Source organism: Echinops telfairi, unplaced genomic scaffold (assembly GCF_000313985.2).
Source record: "Echinops telfairi isolate 266 unplaced genomic scaffold, ASM31398v2 ScPeMD7_7458;HRSCAF=8496, whole genome shotgun sequence".
In the NCBI taxonomy this organism is placed as follows: domain Eukaryota; kingdom Metazoa; phylum Chordata; class Mammalia; order Afrosoricida; family Tenrecidae; genus Echinops; species Echinops telfairi.
Window position 1 is genome coordinate 35266427 of NW_022111358.1, and position 27043 is coordinate 35293469.

General features: G+C 51.8%; 2 protein-coding genes across 4 annotated transcripts in view; both read left to right on the plus strand.

Annotated features, from left to right (window-relative positions):
- DCAF7 (DDB1 and CUL4 associated factor 7) overlaps window positions 1–13603 on the plus strand; it is a 27529-nt gene extending 13926 nt beyond the window's left edge. The window contains exons 2-8 of one of the 3 annotated variants that reach the window (XR_006680937.1): window positions 2526–2684; window positions 3274–3385; window positions 4238–4356; window positions 6711–6920; window positions 7879–7996; window positions 8995–9231; window positions 13540–13603. Coding sequence is in view for 2 of the 3 variants with exons in the window: in XM_045299390.1 (XP_045155325.1) it covers window positions 2526–2684; window positions 3274–3385; window positions 4238–4356; window positions 6711–6920; window positions 7879–7996; window positions 8995–9167 (891 nt within the window). In the remaining variant the exon portion in view is untranslated. Of the gene's footprint in view, window positions 1–2525; window positions 2685–3273; window positions 3386–4237; window positions 4357–6710; window positions 6921–7878; window positions 7997–8994 lie in introns of all 3 variants that reach the window. The other 2 variants (XM_045299390.1, XM_004707267.2) reach the window with 2 other exon arrangements.
- Window positions 13604–18801: 5198 nt separating this feature from the next.
- On the plus strand, window positions 18802–25428 carry LOC101657316 (translational activator of cytochrome c oxidase 1). Its single transcript, XM_004707268.2, has 5 exons — window positions 18802–19226; window positions 21270–21376; window positions 22695–22822; window positions 23590–23767; window positions 23961–25428. Exons 1-5 carry the CDS (start codon window positions 18947–18949, stop codon window positions 24159–24161), a joined length of 894 nt encoding a protein of 297 aa, XP_004707325.1. The 5' UTR covers window positions 18802–18946; the 3' UTR covers window positions 24162–25428.
- The last annotated feature ends 1615 nt before the right edge of the window (window positions 25429–27043 follow it).

Sequence of the window (27043 nt, forward strand, 5' to 3'; positions counted from 1 at the left end):
CCTGGATTCCCTGTATTTTCAGTTCCTATCTGTACCAGTGTACCTCCTCTGGTCTAGCCAGCCTTGCAAGGTCGAATTCAAGTCATGGTTTATCTTATACAACAGTTACAAGACAAACTTTTGTAGGCAAGTACTGAAAGTAATTGTATGCATCTTTTAAATTCTGTCAAGATATAAAATTCATAATCGTGTGACACTTGCTGTGTGTTCATAGAGCAGCTGAGGCAAGTGGAAGACAGGGTGCAGTAAAGGAGCTGAGCAGCACTGTCCAAGGGCAGCTTGAGAAGGCAGAGTAAGACGTCATAGAGAGCTATGCCACGCGCTCGGCTTGGAGAACCAAGCAGGAAGAACATGTTCATCGTATCTTAAACCAAAAAAGAACACCAAGCCTTGAGTTGCAATATTGAAAGATTTTATTGGCAAAATATTGAATGATGCAGGAAACATCAAACGAAGATGGCAAGAACACACGGAGCCACTGTCCCAGAAAGAACTGGCCGACATGTCACCATTTCAAGAGGTAACATACGAGAAGGAACCAATGGTCCTGAAAGAATTCCAAGCTGCATTGAAAACATTAGCCAAAAACAAGGCTCCAGAAATTGGTGGAATGCCAATTGAAACGTGTGGGCGAGCTGATGAAGTTCTGAAAGCACTTCACTAACTGACGGAGAGAGATTAATCTTTGTACTCATTCCAAAGAAAAGTGACACACAATATGCAAATTATAGAACACTAGCATTGATATCACATGCAAGTAAAATCATCCAGCCGGGGTTGCAGCAGTCTATTGACAAGGAGCCGCCAGAGGTTCGGGCCGGATTCAGAAGAGGATGTGGAACAAGCAGTGTCAAAGCTGACATCAGATAGATCTTGGTTGAAAGCGGAGTACCCAAAGGATGTGTACTTGGGTTTCATTGCCTGTGCTAAGACATTCAACTGTGTGGGTCATAGCAGTCTGTGGATATAGCCTTGGGAAGAATGGGGACTTCATAACACTTCATTAAGCTCATGTAGAACCTGTACTTGGATCAAAGGGCAGAACTAATTGTCATAACATGGGATATCAACTAAGGAAAAAGCAAGTTACTGAATAAATTCTGTGTTCTAACCTGCGTGTGTGTGTGTGTGTGTGTGTGTGTGTGTGTGTGTAAAGTATTTAACCCCACTTCCATCTCTATACATATAAATGCAGGAGAACCATTTGGAAAGATAAGCCTCCAACTGGTTTGGGCGTGAGTACATAGAACTGGGGATGAGGCTGTTGGGGGGCTTGAGCCTTTTCTTTTACATGAATATTCACGAAGAGCTTACATACCTTTCCTGAATCACATGTTAAACTCTAAGTGTATGAACAAAAACTGAGCAGTGACAGCCAGACATCCCCGCTTCCCTGCTTGACTGACAGGTTGGAGTGCCAGTCCTAGAGTCAGGTTGGCCAAAAACGGAACACAATTCGGGGCAAACCAGTGAAGAATTGGAAGTGAGACTGGATTGTGTAATTGAAGCTTCCAGGTGAAGCAGGACTGTCTTATGTAAGTGCTGCAATCTTGACATGCTGAAGAAAACAACAGGTCCTGCAAAGAGATGCCATCCCCGGCTGAGAAATGCTCCGTACTCCAGGTACCGGGACGTTGACATCCTTGTGTAATGCAGAAGATGTTATCTGGCAGCTTTTTTAACTGAAGCTTCCCCCTTTCTCTGGTGTGTGTGGGAGGGTGTTCTCCCAGCCTCTCGTGCACTTCCTGTTCGCCAGCTTCACACGGAACAAAGGCAGCACCTTTCTGACGTCTGACTCCCTCCTGGGACACCAGGTACTCTGCAGCACTGTTTTGTAGTTCAGTAAAAACACACAGTTGAAGCCATCCCAGATCTCTGATTTCAGTAACAGAAGAGTGTAATCTTACCCCTACTGCCGGTCCACTTGCACTTTACCTAAAGGCAGTGGTTCTCATCCTTCCTCCTGCCACGGGACCCTTTCATTGCTACTTCATCACTGTCATTTTGCTACTGTTATGAATCAGGCGACCCCTGTGAAAGGGTCATTCGACCCCCACAGTGGTTGCGACCCACAGGTTGAGAACCGCTGCCTTAAGGTAATACTGTGCATGCGAAAAACAAGATTTGTGGGTTCATGAGATGATGACTGATTTTTCTGAAAAGGTGTGCAGGACCTTGTGAGGCCGAAGGGCAAAAATTTCTGGTCACGTTACCCTAGGTTGAGGAACCTTGTCAGCTTTGCTTGGCTAGTGTTGTAATAGAAGCGGCACTGCATATAAATATTAGTAAGAAATGCAAGTGTATGTTAAAGCCTTTTTCAGCAGAAACACACAAAACGAGGTCCTGTGCCCGTTGCTTAGTGACAGTGTTGTGGCCCGAGGCCCAGAGGAACCTAACCCCCTTTCTCTTCCGGGGTGGGCCGTGTGCACGAGACTCCCCAGGGCAACGAGAATGGAGCGGAGCGGACGGACCGCCCCTGTCCGGGAAGGTGGACCCGTGCGGAGCTCATCTTAGATGTGTTGCAGGTCCAGCTCGTTGGTCTAGACGAGGAGAGCTCCGAGTTTATTTGCCGGAATACCTTTGACCACCCCTACCCCACCACAAAGCTGATGTGGATCCCTGACACCAAAGGCGTCTACCCCGACCTGCTGGCGACCAGCGGCGACTATCTCCGGGTGTGGCGGGTAAGCAATGGGCCCTGTTACTGTCACCTATTGTCAGCAGCCTGCTATCCTAGCAGCCTGAGAGGGCTAGTGGCCATGTGTCTGCGCTGACCTTGTGTGCCTCCATAGACTGTCTGGCCAGGCTTGCCTGGGTTCCCGGAAGCCATGCTGCTGGCTATAGAGTCAGCTGCCCCAGAAGCCGGGGCCCCAAAGGAAAGATGGCAGCCTGCTCTGGGCGTGGGGAGTCTGAGGCCTCATCTGCTTTACACCCCAGATGTTTTTGAGTGAATAAAAAGAAATCCCAGGCCACTGATTCTAGTAACGTTAGTGGAGTGGGAATCTCATGGTCAGCGGTCCCTCCTACCACGTGGAAGCCCTGGAGCCCAGAGGTGAGGCCTCCCTGCTAGAAAGATTTGGGGATGGGACTGAGAAAGCAAAGCTGGATAGAGAGCGGAGGTTTGGAAGGAAAGCAGCATCAGGGCCTGCCTCTCGGCCTTCTCCCTTAGTCCCACCCCCACGTGGCAGGTTCTGAAGAGACTGTCGGCACCGCGCTGTAAAAGCCGCCTGAGCGGCTCTGCCCAGCTGACGGGTCGCACTGTCGTTTCTTCAGGTTGGTGAAACTGAGACCAGGCTGGAGTGTTTGCTAAACAACAACAAGAACTCAGACTTCTGTGCCCCTCTGACCTCCTTCGACTGGAACGAGGTGGACCCCTACCTTTTAGGTGAGGAAGTCAGGGAGGTGTGTTCCTGTTGGGAGGAGGAGGAGAGATAATGTTGGTGGTGGGTTTTTGTACCCGGTGGTGTGTCCGTCTGGGTAGACTAGAGAAACAAATTCATACACATGCATATGTGTATGGGAAAGAGCTATATTTACAAGAGCAATTGAATATTGAGAAAACAGCCCAGTCCAGATCAAGTTCATCAGTCCGATAGCCCATATGTCTAATAATAATCTATAAAGTCCTCTTCAGACTCACAAAACACATGCAATGACACCAAGTGCAGGAAGATCACAGACCAGTGGGTGCAGTCTTTTAGTGGTGGTAGAAGCATCTCAGCACTGGCAGGGGTCACTAAGTGGCTCCTCCAGTTCCCAGGGTACAGGGTTGATCAGCATCTTGCCATGTGTCATGACACTAGAGCTTCACAGGGAGTGAGCAGAGAGTCTCTCCCGCCTCCAAGGAGGAAATCCCAGAATTCCAAGAATCCTCACACAGAGGCCTTATTGGCTATAACCCAATTGACAGACTAGACTCCACCCCTTCACTGTTAATCCTCAAATTGGCAAACGATTATTTAACAACCACAGGTGGCCTGACTCAGGAGAATCATAGCCTAGGGAAACTGCAGGCTAAATATGCTGTGGGTGGCAGTCATTTTTCTGGCGCCGAGCTTTTTGTGTGTGAACGGCTTGTCTCTCCAGTCAGAAGGTCTCAGGCAGGGGGGTTGGCAAGGAGCCTCCCTGCACTGTGTGTGGGCATGTCCCCGGGGCTGGCAGACGAGGGAGCACAAGCCTGGGGCTGGTGGGGAGCCTGCGTGGGAACCAGTCACTGACTTGCACCGGTTGCTTTCAGGTACCTCAAGCATTGATACAACTTGTACCATCTGGGGGCTGGAGACCGGGCAAGTGCTGGGGCGAGTGAACCTTGTGTCTGGCCACGTGAAGACGCAGCTGATCGCTCACGACAAAGAGGTAATGGTGCTGCCGGGCCCTCTTCCTCCGGGTGTTTTCTGTGCCTTCAGCAGGCTGTTTGCACACAGCTTTGCACATGACTTCGAAAGTCTTGATACAATGGCTGATTCCTTCTGGAAAATCATGTGTGCGAGCAGTAGTGACCCACCACTGCAAACGAAGGCACTGCTTTGCTGGCACGAAGAATGAGTGTGGGGTCTGCGGTTGCTCTTCTCCCACCAGAGGCTGCTGTCTTTTTATTAATGACCCCGCTCATGGGCAAACTGGCAGCTGCTGGGACTTAACAAACAAACGCTCCAAACCTTACAGTAACTATTGTCTTGGAACACACTCGGGTGTCTCTGTGGGGCAGCTGGGAGAGGGCCTTGGAGATGGAAGCAAAAAGAGGGAGAATTTTCTGACAGACAAACCCAAATTGTCGGTCTTTCTCTAAAAACATTTTATGCATCGGTTCTCAACCTGGGGGTCGCGACCCCTTTGGGGGTCAGATGACCCTTTCACGGGGTTGCCCAATTCGTAACAGTAGCAAAATAACAGTGATGAAGTAGCAGCGAAAATAATGTTGTGGTCGGAGGAACTGTCAGAACCCAGCAAACATCAGCTCCTCCCTCTATTCAGACTGAGGGGACTTCATCGGGGCAGTCCCACAGATGATGAGCAAGCGGAGAGGCCACACAGGGCCCCATGAGGTACCCCAGTGACCAAGAGCAGCCAAAGCTGCTGCTGCCGCCCACAGAGCAGAGGGAGCCAAACCCCAGGAGCAGGGAGGAGACACGGCCACCACCAGAGATGCTTGCAGATACAGGAGGACACACAGAGCTCCACTTCTCTTCCCCGCTACCACCCAGTATTCCTTGAGTCCCTCTCGTTGACCGAACCCAACCAGAAGTAGCCTGCAGACCTGGGACCCCGCCCACCACAGCTTGGGGGCTCGGCTCTCAACGCAGGAAGGGCAATGGGAAGTGCCAGTCAGCAGGCCTCAGAGCAGCCAGCCCAGGTTGCTCTGTGAGACCCATGCGTCTGCTCAGCCTGCCTCGTGGACAGAATTAAGACTGGAGGGGGGGTCTCTTGGATGCCTCGATAGCTGATTGTCACTGTGATGGGTTTAGTTTACTTGGGCATTGTCACCCTTCTGCCGTCTACAGTGGAGCACCCTGGTGGCACAGAGGCGAAGGGGCTATCCCTGAAAGCAGTGAGGGAACTGAGAGGGAGGGGCCTGTGGGCTCCACATTTGCATGAGTATTGGTCTGCCACCTCTGTCAGTCTGTTCCCACCTGTCCACTGTGTGGCCAGCCAGCCGGCCGGGGGTGTGAGTGCTGGCACGCATGCCTCAGCCCCAGAGCTGGCCAGGGCTGGCCAGAGATGGACTCTTCAGGCCCTTTTGAATTCCTCCCAATTCTTGCCAGAGAAAGCAGTGTGGTTCCTCCACCGCCAGACAGGGAGGACAAGGAGCTTGTCAGGCTGACCAGAAATGGCTGCTCCTTCGCTGTGTTCCTGAGGGGCTAGACCCTCACAAAGGCTGGAACTGTGGCCTTTCACTCCACTAGGATCGCTCCCGAACTCAGCTTGCATCTTACCCTGGCTTCACAGTTGTTTTCCTTTCCCGCTGACTCCCGGGTGGCTGGACTGGCTCTCTCAGCCCTTCTCCCCTGGCGTCCACCGTTCCACACTGCCTCCGGTGCTCATGCCTGCCATCTCAGAGTTAGGGTGTGCAGTGAGTGCAGCAGATAATAAGTACATTCAGAAAGCAGTCATTTGAAACCTAGCTTGTCTTCACTTGAATATTTAAAAACTTGCAGGAGAAACAGTGTGTCTAAGGTCTTCTTTGCTGCACAGGAGTCTCGTGTTCAGGTGGGCCAGTAGGACCAACCTGGAGGCTGGTAAGTGGCTGCCAGAGCTCTAAAACAGGAGCGGGGTTTCTATCACTCCCACTGATGTCAGCCTCTGAGTGGTCACCATAAGTGAAAGCCACAGAAGTCCAGGCGAGAGCGTCTCAGCCCTAGAGTGCAGCAGACAGCCTGGTGGCACTGGCCTCCCCAGCCCAAGCAAACAGGACACACCTGCTCGGAATTACGTGCACTCTCTGGGTGGGTGGGCACGAGCCTGGGTCTCATCACAGAGGCTGAGCGGGGAAAACTGGAAAAGTGGGAAGAAGGCTGCCTGTTTCTACAGCAAGCTGCTCTGCTTTCTGGAAGGCCAGCTGATGTCAGGGCTCTCAGGCTGCAGGGCCTGCAGCTGCTGGCTGGGTTTCCTTTCCCACGAGCTGGAACTTACATGGCCTAAAATGGCAGACAGTTGTCCCACTCCAGGGACAGGAGGTGATGACTGATGGGAGCTTCCTTATTCAACAACAGGTCTACGATATCGCATTTAGCCGGGCCGGAGGCGGCAGGGACATGTTTGCCTCAGTGGGCGCTGATGGCTCCGTAAGGATGTTTGACCTCCGCCACCTGGAGCACAGCACCATCATCTATGAAGACCCACAGCATCACCCGCTGCTCCGTCTCTGCTGGAACAAGCAGGACCCCAACTACCTGGCCACCATGGCCATGGATGGGATGGAGGTGAGCCGCCCTTTCAGGTGGACGCAGGCCTGCTAGTAAATCTGGCTAGTGGTCTTCACCTGGGGACGGTTTTGCCTCTCGGACCCGTCTGTCCATGTGTAGAGACATTGTCGGCTGTCACAACTGCAGGAAGGCTGCTGGCATCTAGTGGGTAGACCCCAGGGACGCTGGTAACACCCGCTCTGTGGGGGCCAGCCCTCCCAAAGAATGAGCCCATCCCACCAGATGGAGAACGGGGGGCTTCGGAAGGTGTGTGGGAAAGTGCTATTAGCTTACCATTCCATTTTCCAGGCATTCTTTGAAGCTCCCTCGTGTGTAAAGAACTTAGTACAGAGAATTGCACTCTGAGCGAAGAGCACTACGTAAAGAGTGACTCAGATCCTAGTTGCGTGAGACTCTGAGTTGAGAATGGGCCATTTCCTCTTCTGCGGTCTGGGCAGATTGTGCCAGCTACAGGAGCTGCCACTCTCTGCTGCCCTCACCGGGGAAGCAGTGACGGGTGGGTGGAGATGGAGATGATTCCATCCTGAGCTTTGTGTCGGTGAAGCTCCCACTTCAGGCTTCTGCGTGCACAAAAGCCTGCCCAGGTACCCTGAGCAGAACTTAGTCACAGCATGCATGGATTGTCCACCTCGAGTTCCCCACACGTGTCCCTAACAGGACTCGGGGAGTAACACTGAGTGAGTCACTCCGCCTCCTGACCCACCCCTGCCTCTCCCCCACAGTCGGAGGGCCCTGCGTGGCCATGTAGGCAGTTGCCTGGCTCTTGTTTCTTCTTCTTTGTCCTCAACCTTGTAGCTACGTTTGGGACTGAGAACCCACGGTCTTTAAATCCTCCAGTGACAAAGTTACACTATGAGAGACATTGACCTTCATCGCATTGGGTGTTGTGTTGTGTTTTGATCTATTTTTTGTTTTTCCCTAAAGTTCCCTGGTCTTCTCCCTGTGATTTCTGCAGGTGGTAATCCTGGATGTCCGAGTTCCCTGCACCCCGGTCGCCAGGTTAAACAACCACCGAGCATGTGTTAATGGCATCGCATGGGCCCCACATTCATCCTGCCACATCTGTACTGCAGGTAGCCGTGCCAGGGGGAGGGGAGCATGGAGGGGCTTCGGGTTCTTAAGTCAGGATTTATTATTTTGATTGTACGTATACATGGCCCTGTTACAGTTCATTTAGAAACTAACCTGTAGTCTGGTCATCCTAATGTCACCTCAGGTCCATTCTGAAGTGTGTGTACAAATAAATAGGTAGGGAGGTAGGTGAGTGGGTAGGTAGATAGGTACACAGATACATAGCCAAACCACTGCCATGGGAGTCGATGCGGACTCAGCAAGCGTGCAGGGCAGGGTAGAACTGCTGCCATGAGCTTTGGAGACTGGACCTCTTCACGGGAGTAGAAGGCCCCTTCTTTCTCCCGTATATCCAGGTGACCAAGATAAAGTGCTGTGAAAATGTGCGATTGAAAAAAATTAATCTTTTTCCCTCAAGACAAAATCTGGTGAGAACCAGAAGGACGCTCATTATCTTTAAAATCTATATAAAGGGAGAGGCATTTATATATGTGTGTGTATATACATATAAAAGATGGTTAGCGTCCTTCTGGTGTTTCCCACAACCTTTGTCTTGGGGGAGAAGTATCTTTTAATAGCACATTTCCACAGCACTTTATCTTGGTCTCTCTGAAAGAGAGAGAGAGCACGCTCTCACTGCTTAAGGATTTGCAGTGGCTACAAGGACATTCTTCCAGAATTGTTGTATCCCACTGCCCTTTTCGAATGCCTGGCCCAGCGTCAGGTTGCCCACTGCCTTCCACTCTCAGGGGCAGCCCTGGTGCAGGGACTCCAGACACAGCCGAGGCCTGCATTGGCGTCCTGGCTCTGCCTCACTGGTTGCACGGTTGCGTGGTTTGGGACAAAAGCCTCAACATTTCTGAGCTTCCGTTTCCTTATCTTCACATCGCCCTTCCTCACAGGGCTTTGGGTGAGCCTGTGCTTTGTCGACTCTGCCTCACTCCCAGATACAGGGCTCCTTATCCTCAGTGCCTGACTTGTGACCTTGCTCTGTCCCTAGCGGATGACCATCAGGCTCTCATCTGGGACATCCAGCAAATGCCCCGGGCCATCGAGGACCCCATCCTGGCCTACACAGCCGAGGGCGAGATCAACAACGTGCAGTGGGCGTCCACGCAGCCCGACTGGATCGCCATCTGCTACAACAACTGCCTGGAGATCCTCAGGGTGTAGGCCTCCCGCCGCCGCCACCGTTGCCCCACCCCCACAGTAAGAAGACACCCGTTCCCAGTGGCCAGTATGTCTTTCGTTGCTTTGCACCCACTGTTACCAGAAGCTGCTCTAGGAGTTCCTGGCCAGTCACCCCGTCGCGCTGGGCTGGCCTCGGTGCTCCGTTGCGCTGCCTCAGCCCAGGGCTGAGCGTGAAGATGCCCTCTCCTTTGCTCTTCGCCTTTGGCTCCTCAATGAAAAGGGTCTGTGTCCCACATTTCTTCAGAAGTAAAGATGAGAGCCTTCGATAGTGCAACCGTGCCCTCCCAGCGGGAGGGACCTTCCTAAGTGTGGCTCTGCCAGATTAAAAAAAAAAAAATGTTGCGATTAAAAAAAAAAAGAGGTAGCATAGCACATTTACGAAAAATACCTGGGGACTGGTGGGGGAGGGAGCAGTTAGCGAACAAAGTTAGAAGGTACATATGATTTATGAAAACTACAGTAGCTGTTTGTTAGCTGTTGTTGGCTCCAGCGTCCTGGGCCCTGCTGAGTTTGTCTTCACCTGCCCAGTGTCTGTCTGTCTCTGTCTGCTGTCCCAGCAGCAGTCTGTGTCCTGTCGTGTCTGAGTCAGCACTTACATGGGCGCACACACCAAGTAATGGTCTTTTCCTCCCCGTCGGTGTCTTCAACAAATTTCCACTTTGTATATTTTTTATCTACCAGGCTAATTTTTCTATGAGAAGAATTTTTCTCTCCCTGGTTTCTTCCTTTGTCTCTTATCTACTGGCACCCTCCTCTCTTCCCTCAGTGCCCGGAGCTGGCACTGGGCCCTGGCCCCTGGCCCATGAGCACTTGGCCCTCTTGAAACACTGCCTGAGTGGTTTATATCTGACAGGGCACCTCAAACCACCTTGGTGCTCTGCAGTCTGCCAACTTGTCATGCCTATTCTCCTCCTGGCTCTCTCCTCCAGGGCGTTCTGGGCTCCGCAGCACTCTAGGAAGCCTTGGGGTACTCCTGACGGAGCTCTGTGCAGCACCCAGGAGCGGCTTAGAGCCGAGCAAAGCCTGAGAGAGACTGGCCGCCTGGAGTGCGTCTTTGCAGGGAAGAGCTTCCGAAAAGCTGAGCTTGGAGCCATGTTCAGCACCGAGTTCCAGAGTCCCGTTGCCCCTGCAGGCCTTCCCCATTCCCTGCCCTGAGTGCTTGACAAGGATGGCCTGTGACCTGAAGTGAGACATGACTTTTCTGTTTAGCTTACTGTGACTTAGCTTATGGAATACTGGCCACTCTTTGGACCGAATGCCCTGAGGTGGGAGTCCTACTTACGAGGTACACGGCCAATCCTTTGAACTCTGAGCAGGATCCCTCTCAGAATGTGGGACTCGGTGTTTGTGAGGAATGGGCCCATCTACCATGAGAGCCCCCGACTGCCAAGTGAGTAGGTAGCCAGAGAAGAATCATGGACCCCGGACTCGCCATGAAGAGCCCTGCCGCCTCTCCCCCGCCCAGCCCTTCGGGTCTGAGCAGTATTGGCCTTCTAGCCGCAGGTGTCTCTTTCCGTTACGTGACTGCGTTGCTTGGAGGCAGTTAGGGCGCGACTCTCCTGTGGGCCAGTCGTTGGGGCAGTGGGTGTGCTTGGCGGGGGCAGGACGACGGGCCGGTAGGTTGCTTGGCTTTACCAAGTACTCGGAGGCGCCTGAGACCCTCTGAGAACAAGAGAAGCAGGTGCTCAGGCTCGGCTCTTGGCAGCTCGTGAGGAACAGAGCCTTCTGGGCTTTTAAACTCTGTGGGTTGGCTCTTCCTCTTCAGAAGCAGCACCCTGCACCCCCCAGAGCCAGAGGGTTTCACACGTGGGCGCTTTGGTTAGTCAGGGGCTTCCTCTTCACCTTATTACTTTCTTGATGTGGTGCTGCGACTCTTTCTCACTGAGGGCCCAGTTCAAGGTCAGCTCTCCTGCTTTTCCCACTGCAGGAATGCCGAGGGCAGGTCGCCAGGAGATAAAACGTGAGTGGTTTTGGGTCAGCACCTGCTCTTAGTTGCTCTTGATTGTGCTCACCGGTTCCTCTCAAGGGCGGCAAGTTGCAAGATGGCTGCTTGATCTGGGAGGCTGTCAGTTCCTGCCTGTGCAAAACTGGAGGGCTAGTCTGCCAGCACCCCAAGTCTAGAGTTAAACTTCCTTTCCTGGTCCCCACTTAACCCTGGCCTTGAAGGGCGAGGATTTTGTCAGCTGGAACCCCAAAACCACAGGACAAGGGAGGCGCGGTGGTCCACGATAGTAAGAGAGGGAGGGTGTTTGGGCATGGAGGCTGACCAGTGTTGGTGGGTCTTTGCTCTGCAGCCTCCCCTCACTTTGTGGTCCTTCTGCCGTCCCGCCCAGGGGCAGGTTCCAGCACCCCGAGCCAACAGACAAACACAGACACTCCCATTGGCCAGTGCTTCGAAGTCCGAGGCCCCCTTGCTTCTCGCTCCAGCTCAGGCAGGGCAGGATCCTTGTGTTTTCAAGATTTAGAAAGGCTCTGAGCCCACCACACTCTGTGAGGCAGGTCTGTTGTCATGTAAAAAGAAAATCTTTTGATTTCTCAAGTTGGCAGCCAGAGAAAATGAGTAGAAGGTTCTGGGTCCTCTTGTGTGAGAAGGCCCCACGGTGGACTCTTGGCTCTGGCTCAGCTGGTAGTAGTCCAAAGCTGTCTTGCCACGTGCCCCGGTCTGGTCTGAGGAGGCTAGGCCTCAGGCTCAGAGAACTAGGGATGAGAGGAGTCTTGTACCTGCCGGAGCATTTGCCCTGGGGGACATTTGAAGCCCTTCCAGGGAGGCACTGCCCTCCAAGTAGGGCTGTGAGAGGCCAGATACTTGATGCCTGGTGGAGAACTGATCTTCAGAAACCTGGGTTGGCTCTCAGAAGGCTAGTGGTGGGAGGAGAAAATGAGAACTATGCCGGCAGTAAAGATGTGAAGTGGGGAAGCCAACTCTCCACTGGCTTTGGAGTGAGGCTGGGTCACCTTGGACCATTCCTGGACATCTGCTCGGAGGGCTTGAGCCAGAGAGCCCTCCCTGCGGCAGTGGGTAGTCCTCGGTAAAACACCTGCGGGCGGTCAGCGTCATGTGACCGTCCCAGGCCAGGGCTGTCCCTGGTTGCAGGTGCATCCTGAGCAGGAGCCTTAGCGGTTACAAGTGGCCCTGCTGACTTTTCTCCTCCCCCGCTCTCTCCTCTTCCTGTCCCTTCTCCCTCTCCCTCTCCTGAGGACCCTTTCCCCAGACCCTCAACTGTAGACAGAGGAGAGGAGCTGCAGGGTGCACCAGAATGGAAGTGCCAGCTCAGTGCCACCCCTCCACCTTCCTCACCCCAAGGACGTGGATGCTTGGCATAGGGAGTCATTGGCATGGCTATCCGCACGCAGTCTCTTCCCTCTGGCTGCACTCCGGCTAAGGAAGGAGGCCACGTTTGGCACTTAAATTGAGTTTTGCCCTGAGAGGAAAAGTCCCTGTGAAGCCTGGGCCAGGCTCTCAAAGAGTCGTCCTTTCTCTCCGCTGGGCCAGCAACCGGGAGGGGTTTATGGCGCCGAGCCTTGCCCACCTCCCCCCTGCACCCTGTCCTTCTCCCACAGTGGTCATCGCTGCTAATGGTCAAAGTCCAATGGGTAGCCCCCTGGGATGGGCCAGGTTCTCTCAGGCTACCCTCTAGATGTTATTTTTAAAATAAAGAGGCTTGGACTGGTGTCTCAGACCAGAAATGAGTTAGCTAAAGAAAGTTTGAACTCAAGAAGAAAGATGCTGGCAGTCTGTATAACAGCTGGGAACACAGCCTCCTTGTGATCACCCGGTGAACATGAACTCGGGGCCATCTACCATGTAAAAGCTCGGGTTGCTCACAGGAGACTGTGCTGGGCGGAAGCTCCGCGGTGCTTTCCTCACGTGCGGCCCTTTGCTTTGGGTCCTGTGTATTTCCTGGCCCGCCCTGGCAATGCCTCTCCGCCCCCTCCCGAGTGTGGATTTGTAGCATGGCTGTGTGACCCCAAGGGCAGAAGATGGATGTTTCTTGTTCTCTGCAATGTTACGCTCTTGCCAAGCCGTTTCTGTCCCCTTTAGCCTGGTGTCTGCACTTCTGTCCTTGGTAGATGTTTCAGGGGCCGTGCTCTGCTGTCGGTTTCAGGATGTCCCGCCGTCAGGACTGCGCTGGAACCGAACCGTTTTCCTGCTTTAAACATGATTTCCCCAGGACTGCTTGTCCACAGACAGGGCTTGTGGTAGCATGCTGATACTGTGCTGGGAAGCCACGGTGGGGAGTCACCATCGCAGGTGACTTCAAAGGCACCTGGCAGTGGCCTGTTAGAGCTGCGACTTGATTTCCTGCTTCCTCAGTGCATTGAACCTAACTGTCACCCTTTCGTTCTGTTTCAGCCTCCTGTATAAGAAGTCCCGTATTTTCTGCCCATCATACTTTGTAATAAAACTTGAACATGTATAGATTGACTGTATTTCTTCTTGTGATGAATAATTTAGTTACCCCTGTTCTGCCACTGTTGTTACGGTGCAGGGACAGAGCTCCTCGCCTGTCACTGACGGGGGTGGGGTGGAGGTGCGGTGCTCCCCCAGTTCTTCACACTCATCTGACAGTCGACACGTTGCTCTTTAGCCCCTGTGTGAGCTCTCTCCGGTTCACCAAGCCCTGAGCGCTGCCTCCATACAAGAGGCACGCCTGCTCATCGCTCAGAGGAGATCTCCACGTAATCAAATGCTGCAGTGTCTCTAGTAGCCAGGGTTCGCTCAGGTAGCAAGTGTCCCCAACAAGGAGGTGATCACCTCTGCCTGGGTAGCAGCCCAAAAGGGTCAGGGAAGGTGTCACAAGATGAAGGCTGCTTGAGGTGGGATGTGAAGGCCGAGTAGAAGTTCTCTGAAACGGGGAGGAGGGATCATCCCTGTACAGACCCATGGAAGCAAAGCAGCGTTGCCTAGTCTGAGAATCGCAACAGTTTGATGGGGCAGTTTGTGAAGGGAATGGTTGGAAGTATGGCTGGGGACGTGAGCAGGAGCCAGATCGGCATGGGCCTGAGACTGCATTTCCTGAGAGAGGGATGACATGCTCGGAACTAAAGAGGTCAGCACCAGGATGAAGACTGCTCCATTGACCTGCTGTGATCCGCAAAGACCGGAGCAGCAGGGACGGAGAAGACGGGCCAAACAGAAGACGTGGAAGAGAAGACTCAGGATTGGAGAGCCTTTCGGCTGTGGAGGATAACAAAGAAATGATAACTCCCCAGATCTTTGAGTTTGAGCATCAGGCTCTCATAGTTTACTAGAAGTTTCCCACACCAACACCCCAAATGGGATGGGGGAAAGGACTCCCTGACCCCACTGCTGTTCAAATGCTATGGGTACTCGAGGCAACCCTGCCCCATTTATGTGTATTTGTCTGCATTGCTCAGAGTGAGAAGGAAGCAAATTGGTTGGTTCAGTTAGCCACGATTGAGTAAGTTAGCCTGTCATTTAGCTGGGAGAAAGATTTCTACTCCCATAAAGAGTTAACATCTCAAGACATGCACAGGGGCAGTTCTACCTTGACCTATAGGGTCCCTGGGAGTCGCCACCGACCAGGACAGTGAGTTGGGCTTGCCATTTATCCAGCCATGCAGCCTAGTGGCCAAAGGTCTGTGATGAGAAGTAGGTCCTTCAGGTTGCAAGATGAGCACTGACAGTCTCTTGGAGCAGTGCTGTGTGGTCTGACTTCTTTCTGTGGGAGATCGTGAACCCCGCTCTTTGGTATTTAAAGGAAAAGCCGAGACACTGACCATCATCTGGAAGGCCGCAGTCAGTAACAAAGCAGCCCCCGAGCTGAGACTCAACATGAGAGAAGTGTGGGGTTGGCTACAAGAAAAATGACCTTTGGAAAGCAACCGACCCTCTTGTAACTCTCATTCCGAACACATGACCTAAAGGGCTCAAGCAGAAAGCAACTGTTTTGAGAACGATGATGGCAACAAATGTGCAAATGTGCTTGACATGATGGATGGATGTATAGATTGTGATAAGAGCTGTATGAGCCCCCAATAAAATGATTTAAAAAAATTTTAAAACGCACGACTTCTAAGGTGACTTCAGACGTGGGGAAGAGATTTTTAAGAACAGAACCCAATGAGGACCTAATGCCGTGGGTTTAAGTGGAGAGAAAATGTTTTGAGAATGATGTACAAATGCGCGTTACACAATTGATGTGTGTATGGAGTTGTATGAGCCTCTAATAAAGTGATTAAAAAAAAAAACAGACCCCAAAGTAGCTTAATCACATTTGCTCTGTCTGCCAAATCTAGTCACATGACTACAGCCTAAACGGCAGGGAAGTCAAGAAATGGGGCCTTTGGGTTGCAACTGGGGCCACAAACCATGTGTGTGTGAACTGCTAAATAGGAGACTAATTTGTCTACTTTCACCAATAACCACAATAATATATATAAATAAAATTTTAATGTTGGCTTCCTTTGTGCCCAGGGAAAGGAAATAAAATGATTAAATAACCATTTTTTTGCCTGTCCACAAAGTATCTAGGGTAATAATGAGTGTCATCTCATTCACTGAGAGCTGTTCACACGGGACAGCATCTACGTAAGCCTAACACAGGATACCTTCCACCAGTCTAGAGGAGCCCTGGTGGTGTAAGGGGTTATGTGTTGGGCTGTGAACCACAAGGTCAGCAGTTTGAAGCTACCACTGCTCGGGAGCAAGAGGAGGCTTTTTACTCCTGTCACGATGGCCGTGAGTTTGAATCGTGTTACAGCCGGTCTGTCCTCAGGCTTGTGGCTAGTTTTCAAGTGATTCTGGTGATCCTGGCAACAGGACTCCAGAAACGGTTCACACTCCTGTGAATTCATCACGGGACCATCCATAGTAGCTCCGACTTAGAGAGTAAACCGTGCCCTGCTAGTCATCACCCAGACACAGACATGCAAAACCAGCTGGAAGTTCACAGGCAAGAATGTTTCTTCCAAGGATATACAGAAGTTTAGTGTCCTAACAACCCCCTCTTCTGTGAGTGATGACCTTTCCCTCACTAAGAAACTAAACCATAGGCTTCAGGAAGGTTACTGTTGGAGATTCCATCAGTAAGAATGAAGCATCACACTTATATTTTTGTATTGTTGAGAACATATCAAAAACTTACACCAGACCAACAGCTTCTCCATGTACGATTCAGTGACATTGATTACATTCTTCAAGTTAGACAGCCATTCTCCTCATTCTGAATTGTGCACCTGTAGTATGAGGTGGGGGGAGCAAGCCCCCACCGCTAGCCACAGGTTCAGCAAGCACAATTGTATGGTTGATATATATATATATATCAAGTAATATATATATTACAGTCATCGAGAACATGAGCGATAGAAGAGAATCAAACAATGGAGTCAGACACATTTTATGGTAGCATTGCTCACCTCAGCCCCGCTTGGTGGTCCACGTGGAGAGACGGGTAAGGGAAGGAGGACAAGGGAGCAAGGAGAAGAGAGGAGAGTGGGAAGAGGGGAGAGCTCTATTGATAACCCAGGCCTATATGCCTTTTGGGGGCATGCAAGCCCACTAATTACAGGTAAAGACACGTCACAGGAAGGGGTTGCACTATAGGTTATACAGCAATGAGAGGGGGTGGTCTAGGGACATAGATACAATAGGAAGAGGAGGGATTGAGGGTATACATGTGACAAGATGGGTGGATCCTATACAGGATGGCAGCCTAACATTGGATGTCACAGAGCCAGGTTGACCAGTTCCCTGTCTCAACTGATAGAGACCATTATCGGTAGGGTATGAACTCCACCTACAGGAACCAAACTAATGGTTGCAAGCTTCAGGGAGAAATAGTCCATTGTCCCCAGCAGCAGAGAGCAGGCCCACCCCTGTGAGACAGCAGTCTGGAAGCAATTGCCTTCAGGGACCATCTGACCTCCCCTTACATGCCCTCCCTCCATCAAAAACCTCCCTGCCCTCCCAAATTCCTCTCTACTCGTTTGAGGGAAGTGTTACACTTCTGTTTGAGAGGGCCTCAGTCACGGGGACATAGAGATGCAGCCTTGATAGCCAATCTAGGTATAGTACTTCCAATAAAGGGTTTCGAACAACATTCTGCATTTGTCTTGGAAATTTCTGCCCTGGATCCACTTCACAACGAAGACCTGATGTTGACCCCTTGTTTGTACAGCCTTGTATGCCTTTGCCAGTGTTGAGGCTATCAACATTTATTTCTATTTTACCAACCCCCCCGTACTTTGCCCAAACCCCACAACTGTCCTCCCCATGGGTGAGATACTCACTGTCCTCTGATGTGCGGTCCTTGTCACAGTGAGTGAATAGGCCTGAATTTGTTGGCCAACAACTTTGCCCCTGGTGAGTTTAGGCTGGTTGGATATGGACAGTCTCGAACTTTATGATTATAAATGCCATAATGTGCTCTTTGCTTTTCAGAGTACCGTGTATTTTAAACTATACATAGAAGCTATTTTGAATCAGTATCATATACAGATGACTAATAAGCCCATGAAAAGTTGCTCACATTTTTGCCTGTTAGAGAAATGCAAACCAAGACCGCAATGTGATACCATTTCACAACCAGTAGGATGACGGGGCTGTTACCAAGTTAGGAAGCCTTGGTGAGAATGATGCCGCTATTTTGGAAACAATCAGTCTCTCAAAAGTTTAAATAGCATTAGCATGTGTCCCAGCAATTTCATTCTTAGGCATATACCCAAGAAAAATCGAAACGTGCACACCAAAATTTGTATATTTTTCATAGCATTATAATTGCCTAAAATAATGTAGTATGGTGACAGGCAAGCATGTATTATGCCATATTTTTATTGTATCAAATATATTGGAAACCATTTTAACCTAAAAGGTAAACACTACACAACGGCTGATGTGAACAGCGTCGAACGTGAGTCCAATCGAAGAACGTGAAGACATTGCCCTCTGATGGAAATCGATGCCCGATCGAACCCTGGAAAGAAAATAGCCGGGTGACGTCAGGGTGAGAAGGTGACCGGTTGGAATGACTAGGGGGGAAACCCTGGTGGTTCGCATCTGCAAAGAACAGGAGGCGAATGTTGGGCCCATCACTATGGAGCATAAAGAAAAAAAAGGAGAAACTAAGAAAAAATAACCCAAAAATGAACCATTCACTGCCGGGGCGTCGTTTGCAGCAACAGAACATTCTGGACCTGCTCAAGAGTTGGGGAGCTATTTGAAAGCAGTCTCAGGTCTCCCGACTCAAGGAGTTCGCGTAGAAACTCCTAGGAACTAGCCTCTAGTTCTCAACCTGCCTCATGCCGCGACCCCTTCATACAGTTCCTCCCCCAACCATCAAATTATTTCCGTTGCTACTTCACCACTGTCATTTTGCTACTGTGATGAATCGGGCGACCCCGGTGAACGGGTCCTTCGACCCCCAGGTTGAGAACCGCGGCTCTAGACCCTGGTGGAAAACCCCATCTGGGTCTCCTCCACGCAACCGGGCGGGAGGCGCGCGGGGTGCACCCGCGAAGACTGTCCGGGTCAGGGAGGAAGTAGTGCTCCGCGGCGGCGGAACCGACTCTGTGGGCGGCGGGGACGTGTTTCTGCGACGGACCTGCGGGCGGAAGTGCGGTGCGCCGGTTCGTGTCCCGGCTCCGGGTCGCCGCGGGTCGCGGCGTGGGCTACGGTGCTCCAGCAGTCGGCCGTGAGCCTGAGCCCCGGGGTGTCGGGGGCCGACCGAGGCGGCCGTGGGCCTTGGGTCTGCAGACAGGACGGGCTGACCTTGGCCACTGGTAGTGGCGGGTTACAGCCGATGGCGGTCTGGGCTGCCGCCTGTCTGAGCAGGGCCGCTGGCCGCTGCCTGCGGGCACCGGGGCCCGGGGTCCGGGTCGCTGGTTCGCGTGTTCCCCGGCCCTCCCAGCCCGAGCCCCCGGGTATTTGCCTCTCTCCGGGCAGGACGCTGCACGTCTCGGCGGCTGTCCTCGCTGGGCATAACAAGTGGTCCAAAGTCCGGCATATCAAGGGTCCCAAAGACACCGAAAGGAGTCGCATCTTCACCAAGCTCTCTCTGAGTATCCGCCTGGCTGTCAAAGGTGAGGGCCCTGGGCCTGATGGTCACCCACCTTAAGGGATGGCTTGCTTCCCCAGAGCGTGTTCAGGGCTGGCGCACCCTTTCCCCCAAACCAAACCCATTGGGATCGAGCCCATTCTGTCCCATAGTAACCCCTTAAGACAGTAGCACTGCTCCCTAGGACCTCCGAGGCTGTCAATCCCTATGGCGCCCGACTGCTTCAGTCTCTCTCCAGAGTGCCTGCTGGGTTTGACCTTGTCCTTGATAAGCAGCTGAGGGCTTTAACCACTACGATTCTAGGGCTCCTCACTGTCTCTCACCAAACCCATTCCTGTCCAGTATCTGCCGTCTCCTGGCGACCGCCAAAGGGCCCAGTAGACCTGCCCTGAGGCTTTCAGAGATTGCTTATGTCTGTACAAAAGCAGAATGGCCAGTGGGTTTGAACCTGGGAGCTTGAGGTTAGCAGCCCAAAATGGAACCCACGATACCACCAGGACTACTCCTCACCCCTTTCCTCAGACAGGCTCCGATTTCCTTACCCCAATGCCCACTGCAGCCCTCCTTCATAATGCCTCAGAACCGTCGCCTACAATGGCAATTCTCGGTCACCTTTTCAGACCAACCTTTGGCCAGCTTTCAGGAAGGGAGCTGGTCTTAGGAAGATAAGGTAAATGTGACTTCATCCTAGGCTGTAGCTAGATGCTTCACAGAAACAAATCCTACAAGGTAGGTCAGCTGTGTGCCCCTCTTGAGGAAGTGAGCCAAGTTCTCTGCAGCCAATGGTGGGCTGGAGGCATGGACTACAGTTAGGGCTTGCCTGGGGTTGGTTTTCTGAGGGTTTCCTGGGACACATATCCTCAGAAGAGACGTCTGACCCCATGTGCAGCCATCCTCGGAAAGGGTTTTCGTTTACTTGTTTTACATTTGGTGCCAGACACCTGGAGGGGTGGAGAAGAGCCCCTGCCACACACACGGACTTTAGAGGGAGGAGCACTTGGTTTCTGTCACGAACTGACCTTGAGAAATGTCCTTGAGAATGAGCATAACGCCACTGAGTTTTAGGTATCCTTTCCTATAAACCAGGACAATGCTCACCTTGAGGTAGTATCAGGAACATAGTAAGCATTCATTAAATGCTCATTCACACACATACAAATTCATGTCTAATATTTTACTTTGCTTTCTTTAAACTCTTGATACCGAGTCTGAACAGCAGTGTGTGTGTGTGTGTGTGTGGTGGTGTAGGTTACTTGCTGGGCTGCTAATTGCAGAGGTCAGCAGTTTGAAGTCACCAATTGCTCCAAGGGAGAAAGATGAGGCTTCTGCTCCAGTAACTCTTTACCAGCTATGGACCCCAAAGGGAGCAGTTCTATTGTGTTCTGTAGGATTGCTGTGAGTCAGAATCGACTTGCTGGCAGTAGATCTTTGAGTATTGTGTGTTTCTTCTGTGCCAGGCCCTAGAAACACAAGGATAATGACCTATAGTCCCTACCTCAGAGAGAGTGAGTATGATTAGAAGGTCCTGCGAGCATCTCAGTAAGAATACAGGAAGTTGTAGAATCAGAGTTGGGGTTTTTAACAAGTCAAGGAGACGTTAGGACCTTCTACATCCCTTCCCGTTTTCCCTGGCAATAGAGTGACCTCACAGAACGAGACCTCTTTAAAGGCAGAATGAATTCAAGCTTCTTTTCGAAAGCACTATCCTACTCAAACCCTGGAATTGTTCTTAACCAACTGGATGTAAATGTAGTGGTGACCTGCCACTCTTTTGACTGATGGAATAAGGAAAACCAAAAAGCCAATTCATTGCCACGAGTAAACTCCAGCTCACAGTGACCCTAAAGCACCAAGTGGAACTGTCCCCGAGGGTTTCTAAGGCTGTGCTTTCTACTTTCTCCCACAGAGTGATTGCTGGGCTCCAACTCCTTTTCAGTTAGCAGCCAAGCGCTTAACTATTGCACTGCCAGAGTAGTGGGAGCAGGGATTGGTTAGGGAAGGCAATCGCAAATCCCTTTTTCTGTCCATGCTGTAACAAGATGCTTTCACTCATTCCTTTCTCTTTCAGAGGGCGGTGCCAACCCTGAGCTCAACAGCAACCTGGCCCACATCTTAGAGCTGTGTCGCAGCAAGCACATGCCCAAGGCCACGATCGAGGCAGCCATGAAAATGGAGGTGTGTCCGTAGTTGGGTCCATGTCTGGAAGGCTGCCACGCATGCCTCAAATGATCAGAGTTGGGTAGCAGTGAGGGTGGCACCCTCAACCCAGAGACGCTGTGTCTTTGAGCCTTGGTTGCAGGAGCACAGTCAGGAATAAGGTGGACAGGCAGTGCCCAGAGACTCAGCCCATTGGTGAGGAGATGGGGAAGACAGGGGCACCAGATGGGGAAAGGCCTGAACCTGGGTTGCGGAAGGGTTTGTGTAGGCCCTGGAGGAGAAAATCCAGTAGAAAAGGTAAGGGTGCCAGTGGTAGTGATGGTAGGAAGGACCAGGATGTAGAGTCCAAGTGTGGGAATTGTCTGCAAACACAGGTGAGAGGACACCGCTTTTTCTGGGACTAGTAGTTAGAATCTGAGAAAGTAATCATCTTAACAGCGCATGGTGACTTACTGTGGGCCAATCATTTTGGTAAGAACCCTTTCTACAGCATCGTGAATCTGTAGAACAATTTTGACCGGAAACTGAAGGACAGCAAAGTTAGGTGACTTGTCCAGGGTCACAGAGAAAACGTTAGACTCACAGCCAGACAGATTCCAGAGACTTGGCTCTAATGTCCCTGTGCACATAAAGGTGGTGGAGACTGACCAAGGCTGTCCCTTGCCTTGTGGCCTTTTAGCTGCTTGTGAATGAGGAAAAGAGGCTTCATCAATCAAGCATACTTGGGAAGTCAGGGCAGGGCGCTTGGAGGGTGTAGTGAAGATCCAGATGATGGACTTGCCATGAGGAGAAGGTACAAAGGGTCCAGATGGGATTGGTCACCAATGTTTGTGATTGTTCATTGAGACCAGGCTACTTTCAGAGGCGCTCAGGACAAGGCCCAGTGGATGGGTATTCTCAAGTCAGCAGCCCAGGGTAGGAGCCCAGCAAGTAGACTCTACCTGGTAGAGGAACAGACAGAGAGAGAGCTGAGACGTTATGGACACTTAGGTCTCCTGCAGGAGGAGGCATCAGAGGGGAAGTCCTGCTGGGGCAACTGAGACACAGATGTGAGATTCGGCTGGTAGGCGAGAAAGCAAAGCTAGTACACTGATTTGGTTGTTCAGGGACCAAGGAAACAGATTTGTTTCCAAATAGGGGGTTATACTTCCAGTGACCTCAAAATTTACTCTCAAAGGCCACTTCTCAAAGGGTGGTGACCAAAACAGACTTGAGGGCCCAGGCATGAGCTCAGCCCAATAGCCCACTGGGGAGTGGTACATGTCATGGTACTGACATCCGAGGGGGGGGAGGGTGGTCCGGAAACAGGGGAATGCCCTCCTGTTGTCTGTTGCAGAAAACCAAGGACATTTATTTGCTGTACGAAGGTCGAGGTCCCGGGGGCTCTTCCCTGCTCATCGAAGCGCTGTCTAACAGTAGCTCCAAGTGCCTTTCGGACATCAGACATATCCTGAACAAGAATGGGTAGGTGTCGGGAGGGCTGGTGGAAAGGTTGCCACCTCTAGGTTCCAGTTCTGTGCAAAGAAAGTGCTATTGCTTTCTGGTTGCATTTCAAATGTTCAGACACATATTCCTTAAATTCACCGTCATCGCGTAAATTCCAACTGATAGTGGCCCAGTAGGACAGGGTAGGATACCCCTGTGGTTTTCTGAAACGATCATCTTTTAATGGGAGTAGAAAGCCTCATCTTTCTCCCTCAGAGCAGCTCCTGGCTTCGAACTGCTGACCTTGCAGTTAGCAGCCCATTGCATAAGCACTACACCACCCAGGCTCCTCCCTCTAATCCTTAGCAGAGTGCAAATGGCATCATTTAAGTTCTCTTAACGAGTTCTGTACTAGGCGGATCCAAAAGACACATGGAGCAGATGTAGAAGGGGATCTTGGTTCTAGTGCCCACACTCCACACACATTCCCCGAGCACACTGGGTCTGGCCTGCTCCCCGGAAGCCAGTGGGAGCCAGGTCTTAACGATAAACCTCCAGGACTGGCGCCTCAATGCACAAGGGGCGCATGAGTGAAGTCTTCACATATTCCAAACTCCAGCTGGGGCAGGAGATGGAAGATGGCCGTGTTCGTGGACTAGAGGATGACTGCGTCCTCGTCCCCTCCAGGAAGAGAGCCACCCCATCTCTGCCTCCCTTAGGCCAGGTGCGACGGAGCCAGGGTTAGGAGGCTGTGCGTGGTGGCAGAGGGGCGGCTAAAGCCCTGTTTCCTTTCCGTCATTTTCCAGAGGCATGATGGCGGAAGGAGCCCGGCACGCCTTTGACAAAAAGGGCGTGGTGGCGGTTGGCGGAGAGGACCGAGCGAAGAACGCCCTGAATCTGGAGCGCGCACTGGAACTGGCCGTCGAGGCCGGCGCCGAGGATGTTCTGGAAACTGAAGACGAGGAGGAAAAGAATGTTTTCAAGGTGGGTCTGTGTTTGGCCAGGCACGGGAGGGCCGGCGCTCGTGGTTCCTGCACGCCGCAGTTTCCTGCGCGCACTGGGTGCGGCGGCCGACCCCACGGAGAACAGGGAGAACCAGGCCCTGCCAGCTGTGACCCATGCCAGTCGTGGCGTGCGGGCCTTGTCTCCTCACCCCCTTCGTTGCCTTCCTCCCCAGTTTATTTGCGACATCTCCGAACTGCATCAGGTGAGGAAGAAGCTGGACTCTCTGGGCCTGTGCTCGGTGTCCTGCGCGCGGGAGTTCATCCCCAACACCACGGTGCAGCTGGCGGAGCGGGACCTGGAGCAGGCCTCCCAGCTCATCCAGGCGCTGGGCCTCCACGAGGACGTGATCCAGGTCTACGACAACATTGAGTAGCCTCACTCCGAGACGGGCCGTGCGGGTTAGGAGGTGCAAGACCAGGACCCTTCACCCCTCTGTGGGGCCTCCCTGTGAGGTCTGCTGCCCACTGGGTCCTCCTGGGTGAGCCTTCCTGTCCGCATGCAGGGTAGGGGCCCAGTCAGGCTCAGATGGCAGGAAAGTGACCACTGCAGGGATGGAATTGGAGGTGCCCGCGCACTAGAATCTGCCAGAAATAGTAATAGTGACCGCATTGCTAGTGTGTGGCGCTTTGTGAGTTCTCCCAATGTGGTGGTTTTTTGTGTCCAGCTGTTGGGACCCTCGTGACTTCCTTTCAAGTTTATAGGCGTGATTCCAGTATTTCAGTTCTTGGACTGTTTTTGATCGGCCATCAAGATGTAGCTCTCTTCAGGCGCTCCATGGGGCAAGGCTGCTCTGATGGCCTGCGCCTGCCCTTCATGCACGCGCTAACCCTTAGGAAACCGTAATTACCTGGTGAGCCTGCCCCAAGACACACGGCCCAGAGGAAGGAAAGAGCCAGGACTGCTCTGGCCAGGGCTGTCACCAGGAGGGCAGGGTCAGCGTCCCTATTTCCTTTGTGACCACTGTGCCCTTCTTCCCCAGAGAGCTTCCTGCTCCAGCCCAGCAGGAAGGCAAGTGCCAATGACGAGGAGCTGGGAGCCCGTGGGCTCGGAGACAGGACAGTAGATTGGACTGTTCCGGGAAGGGCGATGCCAGACTGGGCTCAAGTGATCCTGGGCCCCAGAATGCCCGACCCTAGTTCCTATTCATCCGGTCCAGATGGTGGGCACTGGGACTAGAGAGGATGCGAGCACAGGAGGACTGAGGGACTGAGTCTCGAGGCTGATGAGGAGGGAAATGGGCCCCTGGGTGGCTTTTGCTCGCAGTCATCACTTCTAGCCTGAGGGAGGCCAGAAACGCCTAACTGTGTGGGAGCCTGTCTGTCAGGCTGCAAGCTGCAGGCTTTTTGGCCCCATTAGCTCTCCTACAGGCACATGGTGTGTACTGTGCTTGAAAGATACTGCATTTTTTACAAATTGAAAGTTTATCACAAACTTTCTTCAAGCACAAGCTCACTTCTATCTCAGAGTTACATTTTGGTCCTTCTCAGGATATTTCAAACTTTTTCATAATGCTAGTGCATACTTCACAGACTACTGAAATCTCGTAATGGTCTCTAATGTACTTCTTTGGAGTCTAATGTCCATTGCAATGGCTACACGGAAACTCACAGAATTTATGATTAAAGGGTTTATTAAAGAGGTTAAATTGTAATGCCAGTGAGAAATGCTCAGGGTTGTTTATCAGGACATGTTGCAACATCTCAGATCTGCTAATAAATGCCCAATGGGGCTTACTACTCTGCTGTAAGCTGCAACCCAAAGGCATTCAGCTCAGGCTCCGGGGGTCAGAGGCACTCCACTCCGAAAGCCAGCCTCCTACACCAGTGCTCTCATCTTAACTTGCTTCGTGGGTTGGGGAGTCCATCACTGTTCTATGCTCTGGCTGCTGGTGCTGCTGCTGCCCCTCTGATGTTGAAGCTGTGGCTGTCATCTGGACCCAGGTGGTTCACTGCACAGGGATTTCGGGTCCACAAGATGTGCTCCATTCCTGGCTCTTGCTGCTAATGAGATTCCCTCCTCCTGCTTCTGGGAATCCTATTAGCAATTACTCAGGTGAATTCTATCAGTATCTTTCCCCACCTCTTTATCAGACCCAGGCAGGACAAGGTCGTTTGGTGGGCGTTAAGAGACTGGCGAGAAGAGTCGCATTAAGTAATTCACTGCCCCTGAAACCATCAAAGCCCCAAATCCCACTACTGTCAAGGTGAGTCTGACTCATAGTGATGCTACAGGACCAAATAGAACTGCTTCCCAGGGTCTCTGGGGCTGTAAGTCTTTTTTTTTTTTTTAAATCATTTTATTAGGGGCTCATACAACTCTTATCACAATCCATACATACATCAATTGTGTAAAACGCATTTGCACATTCATTGCCCTCATCATTCTCAAAACATTTCCTCTCCACTTAAGCCCCTGGCATTAGGTCCTCATTTTTCGCCTCACTCCCCGCTCACCCCTCCCTCATGAGCCCTTGATAATTTATAAATTGTTATTTTGTCAAATCTTGCCCTGTCCAACATCTCCCTTCACCCACTTTTCGGTTGTCCGTCCCCCAGGGAGGAGGTCACATATAGTTCCTTGTAATTGGTTCCCTCTTTCCTACCCACTCTCCCTCGGGACTGTAAGTCTTTATAGAAGCATACTGCCTTATCTTAATCCCACAAAGCTGCTGGTGGTTTTGAACTGCCAACCTTCTGGTTGGCTGTCCACTCTGTCGCCAGGGCTCCTTAATACATTGCAGTAGACTGTAAATATAACTTCTATTGCCCTGGAACACAAAAGAGCAAACAAACAAAAAAGGCAGGTAGCTTGCTTGTTGTGCCATTGCGGTGGCCTGGATGGAACTCACAGTATGGACAGGTCCGACTGTACTGATAAACTGTGGAGACGTTTCTGAGCTCAGTCATTTCCTGTGAAGGAGCAGCTGGTAGGTGAGGGTGGAAAAGTACTGAAACAGCCAACAAATTCCATGGTGACTTCAGCTGGCGAGCAAGAATGCCGGTGAAACCAGCAGCGGGACGATCCATGACTCTGCCTTGCAGCCCTGTGCCTCATTCCACATGCATCGCACTACCTGGGATTCATTCCACATGCATCGCACTACCTGGGATTCATTCCACATGCATCGCACTACCTGGGATTCCTGGGTTTGGTGGGCGAGGATTCCTCCGCATAGCTCAACTTACACACACTCGCAGGCTTCCACTGTCGCACGTTTTCAACATCACAAACCTCCAAACCCCACTGCCATCAAGT